The sequence below is a fragment of the Tripterygium wilfordii genome, chromosome 13 (genome assembly GCF_013401445.1).
Source record: "Tripterygium wilfordii isolate XIE 37 chromosome 13, ASM1340144v1, whole genome shotgun sequence".
Classification (NCBI taxonomy): Eukaryota; Viridiplantae; Streptophyta; class Magnoliopsida; order Celastrales; family Celastraceae; genus Tripterygium; species Tripterygium wilfordii.
Window position 1 is genome coordinate 1,664,795 of NC_052244.1, and position 9,139 is coordinate 1,673,933.

At 37.8% G+C, this 9,139-nt stretch overlaps 3 protein-coding genes across 4 annotated transcripts; 2 read left to right on the forward strand and 1 right to left on the reverse strand.

Moving 5' to 3' along the window:
• The first annotated feature begins 502 nt into the window (after window positions 1-502).
• Window positions 503-3,882, forward strand: LOC120012352 (fatty acyl-CoA reductase 2, chloroplastic). 2 transcript variants are annotated; one of them, XM_038863741.1, is made up of 9 exons: window positions 503-772; window positions 1,294-1,650; window positions 1,760-1,863; window positions 1,965-2,164; window positions 2,268-2,368; window positions 2,448-2,658; window positions 2,737-2,898; window positions 3,015-3,096; window positions 3,167-3,882. In XM_038863741.1, coding segments are annotated over exons 1-9 (1,776 nt in total). In that variant the 5' UTR covers window positions 503-771; the 3' UTR covers window positions 3,725-3,882. The 2 variants fall into 2 exon arrangements, with proteins under 2 accessions (XP_038719669.1, XP_038719670.1); XM_038863742.1 differs by having other exon boundaries at window positions 503-1,650.
• Window positions 3,883-4,484: 602 nt separating this feature from the next.
• Window positions 4,485-4,839, forward strand: LOC120013446. Its single transcript, XM_038865251.1, has one exon. It carries the CDS (start codon window positions 4,530-4,532, stop codon window positions 4,707-4,709), a length of 180 nt encoding a protein of 59 aa, XP_038721179.1. The 5' UTR covers window positions 4,485-4,529; the 3' UTR covers window positions 4,710-4,839.
• Window positions 4,840-5,465: 626 nt separating this feature from the next.
• Window positions 5,466-8,930, reverse strand: LOC120013445 (serine/arginine-rich SC35-like splicing factor SCL33). The gene is made up of 6 exons (XM_038865250.1): window positions 8,776-8,930; window positions 7,734-7,904; window positions 7,356-7,433; window positions 6,552-6,716; window positions 5,860-5,973; window positions 5,466-5,750 (listed from the first exon to the last, which is right to left on the reverse strand). The coding sequence occupies exons 2-6, from the start codon at window positions 7,880-7,882 to the stop codon at window positions 5,639-5,641; spliced, it is 618 nt and encodes a 205-aa protein (XP_038721178.1). The 5' UTR covers window positions 7,883-7,904; window positions 8,776-8,930; the 3' UTR covers window positions 5,466-5,638.
• Window positions 8,931-9,139: the final 209 nt, after the last annotated feature.

Below are 9,139 nucleotides of genomic sequence, written 5' to 3' on the forward strand. Positions count from 1 at the left end.
ATAAACAGACTGAACATCTGTGATTAAAATGCAAGAAAACTACAGTAACTTTTACAGTAGGTACTTTTAACCTTGTGTTTTGGACAATTCACTTCAATGTTTTTGTTCAAGTAGATATTGAAGATTTGTTGGGTATCAAAAAAATTAAAAAGAAAAATGTTTTACACTCTCAATTTATTTATGATCCACATTTACTACGAATACAATGCAGATGAAGTGTTGAATGTTAAAGGGTCCTACATTTGTGTTTTTAATTAATGATTATCCCACATGTCACATGAAGTGAGGGTAAAATTAGGATGAGATTATAAATTGGGGGTCCTTAGCATTCCTCGATAGAAAATCATTGGTTCATTACTACGTAAAATCTTGTAATAAGCCAAGGCCCATCAATGAAAACGAAGTCTAGAAGGCCCATAATGAAATCCAAAAAGGCGGAGCCCACATCTGCAGATGGTTAAAAGGCCGAACCCGCAACAATTGGTGCATATCCTTATGAAATCAGCTTTGCTCCTTGATTTGAATCAACCAGGCCAGAGTTTCAGTCAGGTCTTGAGCGATTAAAATAACAAGCAGTCTGCAAAATGTCGATGCGATCGTCGAAATCAAAGGAGAGAGGGGTGGTGTTGTTAAGCGGAATACTAAAATCTGTGTCGCCAAGTATTATGCTCAACTCTGATTGGAAATGGTTTGAGTTCGGATTTGGGCTTCCGCAGGACTAAAAGTGGGTGAAGATATGTTGTGTTCACCAGATGTTTGTTGAAATGACCCAGTAAGATTGTGTTGTATTTATGTATGTCTCCATTCTGCAGTACTACTGTGTATGTGTGACACCCGGTAAGTACGTAAGTAATCCTGTCATGGGCCTATAGAAATTCTGTCCTACACCTTAACATTCAACACCCTTTCAACCCCACAATTTTTTTTATTGGAACTGAATTATCTGTCCGAGAATTACTAATTAAGTGAAGGAATAAAAAGAACTCCCGCCATGTTAGCCCTTTGTGGCAGGTATGAATAGGAGGCAAAAAGAGAGCCGTTATAGTTATAGAGCCTCTCTTGTACTAACACTGCCTTGAACAAATATACCTAACTCTTATCTCCTTTTCCCTTAAATCAATCCCACATTCTTTCCCTATATAACCAAACCAAAACCCATCTCTTATCTTATACAACTTTTTTAGTTTACTGGCTTTTTTTTCCTCTTGTTCCAGGCCAACCATTTCTTTAACTGCAATACACTTTGATTTTTGCTACTTTCCTTTCACAATAATTTCACTTTCTTCCTGACAGTGATGGGGGCTTTATTCCTCAATTCTCCCTCAGTTGCACTGCACAAATATGTTAGAATCTCCAATGAGGGAGACCGGTTGTTGTTGAGGAGAAACAAGAGTTTTGTACGTTGTCAAGCTGGGAAGAAGGTGACAAAGCCTGTAAAAGTTTCTTCAATCGGTGCTGATCTAATGGAGGCAGGGAGCTTAGTCTTAACTCCAAATGGGAAGGGCCAGCAAGAGATTGCAGTGAAGGATCTGGTGCCCTATGGTGGACCAACCAATTCTTTAGTGGAGATGCATGAGGGTATTGGAATCGTCAAATTTCTTAGAGGGAAAGTGTTTTTTATAACTGGTGCAACTGGGTTTCTAGCCAAAGGTACATTTTTTGGTTTGTTTTCGTATATGTTTACATGCTCTATGTTTTTCCTAGATATCTAAGAATTATCCCAATGTAACAAATTGATCATGCTTTAAAATACATCCAGTTCTTATAGAGAAGATTTTACGTATGGAGCCTGATGTGGGCAAGATATTTCTCTTAATCAAGGCAAAAGACAGAGAAGCTGCAATGGAAAGACTGAAAAATGAAGTATGTTATCTATCATAACATATTTTTTAAGTTCAGATCAATGTTATAGGATTTGTTTTTTAGTCTGGAATCAATACTTAGTTATGCTTGTGTTTATCTAGGTCATAAATGCGGAGCTTTTCCAGTGTCTCAGAGAAGTATATGGAAAGTCCTACCAAGCATTCATGTTAAGTAAACTGGTTCCGGTTCTAGGAAATGTATGCAAATCTAATCTTGGGTTGGAAGAACATTCGGCTTCCTTGATTGCGAAAGAAGCAGATATAATTGTAAATTCTGCTGCTAATACGACCTTTGATGAAAGGTCATCGACCGCCCTTTTTTTTTATTCTCATTAAGCATTAATTATTACCACAAGAGTACAATTTAGTTGTTCTGTGATATAGAATTGTGTGGTGAAATTGCAGATATGATGTAGCTATTGATATAAACACAAGGGGACCTTGTCATCTCATGAGCTTCGCAAAGAAATGCAAAAAACTAAAGCTGTTCTTGCAAGTATCAACAGGTATATAGCCAGAAAAATGATGATAAGAGTGTATTTGCTCATTATAATAAAAGTATGATGCTTTGTCCTTTTTCTACAGCTTATGTCAATGGGCAGAGAAAAGGACAAATTATGGAAAGGCCATTCTGTAACGGAGATAGTATAGCGATGGAAAATTTTGTCTCTGAAACTGAGACAAGATTCCATCCTATTTTGGATATCGAGAACGAAATAAAGCTAGCTTTGAGTTTCAAGGAAGCCTTCAAGGATAATGAAATGGTTCAGAAAATGAAACAACTAGGTTTGGAAAGGTGATGTGCTTCCCCATTTGGTCTTCTGTGGATTCTAATGCTTTTGATAATATGCTTATATAATTAGAACTCAAACAGGGCAAGAAAGTATGGATGGCAAGATACTTATGTGTTCACAAAGGCTATGGGAGAAATGATGATCGATAACATGAGAGGAGATGTACCAGTTGTCATAATTCGACCGAGCGTTATTGAGAGCACTTACAAAGAGCCATTCCCAGGATGGATGGAAGGAAATAGGTATTAGCACTTGTTCTTCTTATTAATTATTTTAATATCTTCACAATACAATTCTATTGAACTTAATAAACTATGCGATCACCTGCGGCCGCGAGCCTGCCTCTTTCTTCTCTCAGGATGATGGATCCAATAGTTCTATACTATGGAAAAGGGCAGCTCACAGGTTTTCTAGTAGATCCAAATGGAGTACTTGATGTGGTAAGTACTTCATGGGTTAGAGCTATTTTTTGCTTGAGGCATGTGAAGAGTTGCTTCTCTTTTGATGTAGGTACCGGCAGATATGGTTGTCAATGCTACATTGGCAGCCATAGCAAGACATGGAGTGGCTCCAAAACCTGACATCAATATCTACCAGATTGCCTCATCTGTTGTGAATCCATTGGTTTTCAAGGACTTGGCCAGATTACTCTATGATCACTATAACTCTTTCCCATGTTTGGACACAAAGGGCAGGCCAATACAAGTTCCATCCATGAAACTCTTCAACACAATGGAAGAATTTTCCGAACATCTCTGGAGAGATGCTATTGGGAAAACTCGATCGACGGCGTTAGCTTCTTCAAACCTTAAGCTGTCCCAAAAGCTTGAGTCTATATGCAGAAGATCAGTGGAGCAAGCCAAGTATTTAGCTAACATTTATGAACCATACACTTTTTATGGTGGGAGATTTGACAATAGCAACACACAGATATTGATGAAAAGTATGTCTGAAGAAGAGAAGAAGAGGTTTGGATTTGATGTTGGAAGCATTGATTGGAGAGATTACATCACAAATGTCCACATTCCTGGCCTAAGAAGGCATGTCATGAAGGGAAGAGGGGCTTAACATACAAACTGACTTGTTCTGTGAAAAATCTGTGGGGGTCCCCCAAGTATTGGTAATAAATGGAATTATGTCCTCTGTTTAATTTTTTTTCCTTACATATAAACATGTGCTTCTGCTGTAGTGATTGCTTATTTCCAATCTAATTTTACATCTGACAGATGAATTTTCAAAATCCTTGTCAAATATATAAATTCTGGCCATGGCACCCCTAAACTCATTCAATACATACCACAAATTCTTCTCTTTCTAAACCCGACCTTTAAAGTCTAAACTTTGACATAGAATTGGACTTATAATTTGTAAGTTTATTATCATCCCAGTTTTTATCTCAAAAATTCAGAATCGGCTACATGAGTCCCTTCAAAGAAAACATTTATCAAGTAGGACATTTTGGGCCCCTTGGCCCATGAAAAGTTTAATTCTCTCTGGCAACTTTTTGGATCCTCTAGTATTGGGATAGACTGGGTTGGTCCAAAGCATCAAGCGATAACCTCTACCCAAGGTCAATATCTGAAGACCGAGTCTGGCCCGGCCCGGCCCGGCCCGGATGTAGACAACTTGAACGGATATGCAAGCATAAAAGCAGCAGGAAAATACAAGGAAGCTTCAGTTTATGTTAGCACTCCAATCAAAATTCAGTCAATCAGGCACTGACCCACCTGAAATTGACCACAAATTAAGCTTGCTGAACAATCTTTTGATTTTCCTTGCTCTTCAAGTTTGTAAAGTAAACTCCCATTACAAATACAGGAACATTATACCTCAAACACTCAATAGTCAATAACAATAAAAAAAAAAAACAAAAATGACACTCTTCTCTTTCATTTGCAGTTGCTTTGTCCCCAAATCCTCTTCGCAGGTGATCACTGATGATGCAGATGTGAAAACTACTTCTCTTAAGAAACCAAAAGGCAAGTCAAAATCGCAACGAGCTCCGATTGTGGTCTCTTACTTTCCCGTTGGTTCACAACCATCTCGTTTGTAGTCACAAGCTGATGGGAACCTAGAGGTGACGTGGTTGGTTTAAGTAGGTTTAATCTCATATAAATACTGGTATTAGCTTGTAACAAGGCAGTTATGAATTCTGATGAGAAATAGTTACATGTTTGTTCCCGTGTCTTTTTTGTTCTTCCTCCTCCGTGAGATCTTCTCTATGTTCCAAACTCCAAATTGCTAGGTCAAGGTTGAGGGCGATGTATCACAAGCAATCAAAAAGCTGGTGCATCATTTGTGATCTGCATAGTGGTGGTCCTGGTGGACAAGCTCAAGACACGCTATAGAGAAGAATCCTTGGATATTTTGGTAGTGCAAGTAGCAGTTCTATACTGCAGTGTTTTTGTCATTTGTGTATCTCAACACTGCAACAAAAGGCTAGGCAGGGTAACAATGATGTTTCCTCTGTGGCTTTGTTTTTCAACAATAATCTCAGTTTGCAGTTGATTATAGAGAAGATAAACACTTATCTAGTTATCCACCAAACATGGGTGAACTTCCAGTCCTGTTTTCTTCACTGTACACATACATTTAACAAGAAACTGAACATCAAATTGGAAGTACACCAATCAAGGGTGAAATTCCAATCATGTTTTGCTTCGACTTATGTAGCCGTCAGGGATCTAAATTAAAGAGCCTAAACGACCATAGTTCGCCTGGGCTGCTACAAAGCAATCCTTTGTATCCATCCACCATTCCAGAACCATACCTTCATCACCACACAGTACTTCCTACTTCATGAAAAAAAAAAAGTTAAAAGCCGAAACTTTCTAAATTAGGTAGAACTATCTCAGTCGAGCAATGTCTAATCACCAAACACAAATAATAGGCCCATATTCGGTAGATCCATATATCATAGCAACCATGGCCAATACAACAACCAAGGACCAGGCTCCTATTATAAAAATATATCCCATCTAATTATCTAGAGTAGCCCATACTATTGCTCCTGCTCCGACTTGGGCTCCTCGAGTCATAAGGTGACCCTGAGTTGGAGCGCTCTCGGTATCGTCTGTTCCTGGGCGAAATAGATCTGTACAAATACCGATCTTTGTTCACAAATGTCAAGGAAACTAGGAAAGCATTAGGAATCTCGAGCAATGCAAATTCACCAATTAACAAATAAATAACTCCAGGAATACCTTGGCCTGGGTGAGGGCGAATGGTAGTATCCTGAACTATGAGAATAACTGCTACCATAGAGTGGTGAACGAGAATAACGAACTGGTGACCTCCTGCGATCATATGAACGACCCCTGAAAATAGAATATTCCAGGAATCAATAATGACAGATCTCAACCACTAAAGAGCTACTGTTCAATTGCAAATATTACGTTTGCAGTAAATTTGCTAACTCAAGCACAGATTAAAGCTCAAGCCATATCTAAATTATACTTTTGAATGACAAAAATGATATTACTAAAGAGCACAAAAAGGGACGCGACCCAATCAAATTAGAAGATAGTTAAGCTAATACTATTAAAAAAATTCCTATCAGAAAATTTATTTCGAAGTTTTACACTGCTAAGCCAACTGTCCATGAAGTAAGGAAAAGAAGTTTTGTTGTCTTGAAAGATTTTACTGTTCTCAAATTCTTCCAAAGTAGACAACAGATAGCATGGGATTATGGGAATAAGCTGCATGGTAGATCTGTGCCATCTAAACTATCATTTCATGCTTCATAGAGATAGCCAACTAATCTACAACCATAGACTGACACTGTATTGCGCGAGGAAAGTTACCAACCGCAATTGCCACACAAAAGGACACTAAGTTAAGGTCAAAATATCCAGAGCCTGAAATCTGCTGGTAAGGCTGTACAATCCATCATTACCTTCTAGGATCTCTTGTTCTCATTTCTGAAGGTTTCTTCCTATTTTCCTCAGCAAATACCACAGTTAGTTCCCGACCAAGAAGAATCTCACCATCCATATAATGCTTTGCATCTGCAGCATCGACTGGATCTACATACTGGACAAAGCCAAACCCACGCGGCTCCCTGCAACACGCCAGATTGGAATTACAAACATTGCATAAAAAATTGTATAGGAATTCTTATCTGAACCTCAAGAAGCCAAACTGCAAACACAAGAAGAATATAATGCAGCTATATTGTAAAATGGAAAATCAAAAGAAGCCAAACTGCACCTCATAGTATTACATAAAAAACAATTATTTGGCAGCTGACCTTGTAGAAACCAAAGTTAAAATTGAGTTGATAATCTTCAAGATTTGAACTTCTTCACAATGTACTCAAGCCCAACTTCTTCTAGTCTGGAAGTATATTAAGAACATCTTGAACAGTACTCTTATTACTTCATTGGTGGTGTTGACTTCTAGTCTGGAAGTATATTAAGAACATCTTGAACAGTACTCTTATTACTTCATTGGTATCTTCAAAACTTTCAATAAAACAACCAAGATTTACATAAAAAATTGACCAGATATCATGAAAGGCAATTCGATCACCAGAAAATTAAAAAACCATCAAAAAAATAAAGAAACAACCTCATGACCAAACAATCACGAAATACATTCAGGAGGCAGAGTGGTTGACTGAATACACAAGATTTACACAAGAATATATCAACTTCTTCCTAATGAGAAGCCATTTATGGTGGAAATATTTGATGTTTACCCGGTATAATAGTCACGGGGCAAGTAAATGTCCTTGATATGACCAAATCTACCAAATGGTCCACGTAGGTCTTCAGGCCTGCAAAGACACACTGTTTTTAACAGAGAGCATACTTCGAAAAAGCTATTATTATTGAACACGGGATTCTAGTTTCCCAAGGAAAATGATGCATGATTAAGTATCCATAAATATTAAATACAAAACTAGGACCACTATTCAGCATTCTCACTGAATTGCAAGCAAACGCACTTTGCAAAAGTAAATGGCACACAGACACAGTACCATTCATGATACAAATAACAAAAAAAAAAAAACTCACAAGTCACAAACAACAACATCATGATCCATATAATGCCAGTGTGTGCAGAGAGACCAAACCTGCAGTCACGGTGAAGGTTGCGGACCAGAAGACTAGTTGGCAGATCTCTACCACGTCCTCCATAGTGTTTGTGAGGGCTACGGCTTCTATATCTCCTGCCATAGGACCTTGGTGGCGAAGGACTGTAACTGTAGCTTCGTCCCCTCATAATGTTTATTACAACTTACTACCTACAAGAGGAAACAAATGAAGCCATAACAAGGTTAAGTTTGTTGCTCTGCACATAATCACACTATAATTTGCTAAGTTATTAACCAGATTCGGCAATCAAATACAAGGTTATCCATGGCTAATCACTCCATTAACGGCAGATTGACCAAAAAACAAAAAATATGTTGTAGCAATAATTTGCTAGTTTAGCTTTTGTACTGACATTAGGAAACAAAAAGATATGAATAGAATGAAAAACAAGGATTAGTTGGCACAGAACTTTGAAATATATACATGCAGAATTTCTGATATGGAATAGTTAGTACAGAACTATAGAAAATATACATTCATACTTTCTGGTAAGGACTAAATTAAAAATACATATGCATGACTTCTTAAACGCCACCTGAAAGAATTAGTTAAAACGTTCCATGTATCCTCTACACAAGAATTCTGGATTTCAAACTGAACTTTCCCATATCAACAGATAAATATATAAAGCTTTCAGAAGATCACCAAACACCAAACACTAGAAAGAAAAACAAATCTTCCGAAATAGATCACCATGAAGAAAAATATAACGAACTGACATCTATATAATCCGAGAGAATGTTTTGTTTTAGATCTCTTCTTTTGCTCAAAAAAATACTACCATCGGACATTCAAAAAGTTACCCAATGATGTGAAAAGACCATGCGATTGCATGAAATCGTAGCATTAGAACAAGCTACGCCTAGCAAACCCTAAACATATAGACGAATCAGTAAATAATATGGAATTTAAATTTTCAGAGAAAATTCGACAAAATCGTCGATATATATGCAAGGACAAAATCGTGACCACTATAAGCGTAAACTACATATAGAGATAGAGATGGAGATGGAGAAAGACCTGAAATTTGAGTAAGCAATCTGACGTTTGCGCGAGAGATGGAGATAGGGAAGGACAGAGACCAGAGACTTGGTAAAGCAATCTCGTTTTAGCTCTCAAGCGGAAAACAAAGAGAAGCCATTTATGCACTTTCTTGCCACGTTTAATTCGAGAAGCTTCTTCCCTCGGAGATATGTTTCCGTGCTTCGCGTTATATCTACGCTATCCTAAACCCAGGCTACCCTGCAGATGATCTGATTTGGCATGGGCCATAGTGGTAATCCATATAGGCTTATTGGGCCTTAGAGTTTAATATGGACCTGCTTATATGGACTTATTCGGGCTTAGGGTTTAACACCCATATTATCTTGGGCCCAACAATTAA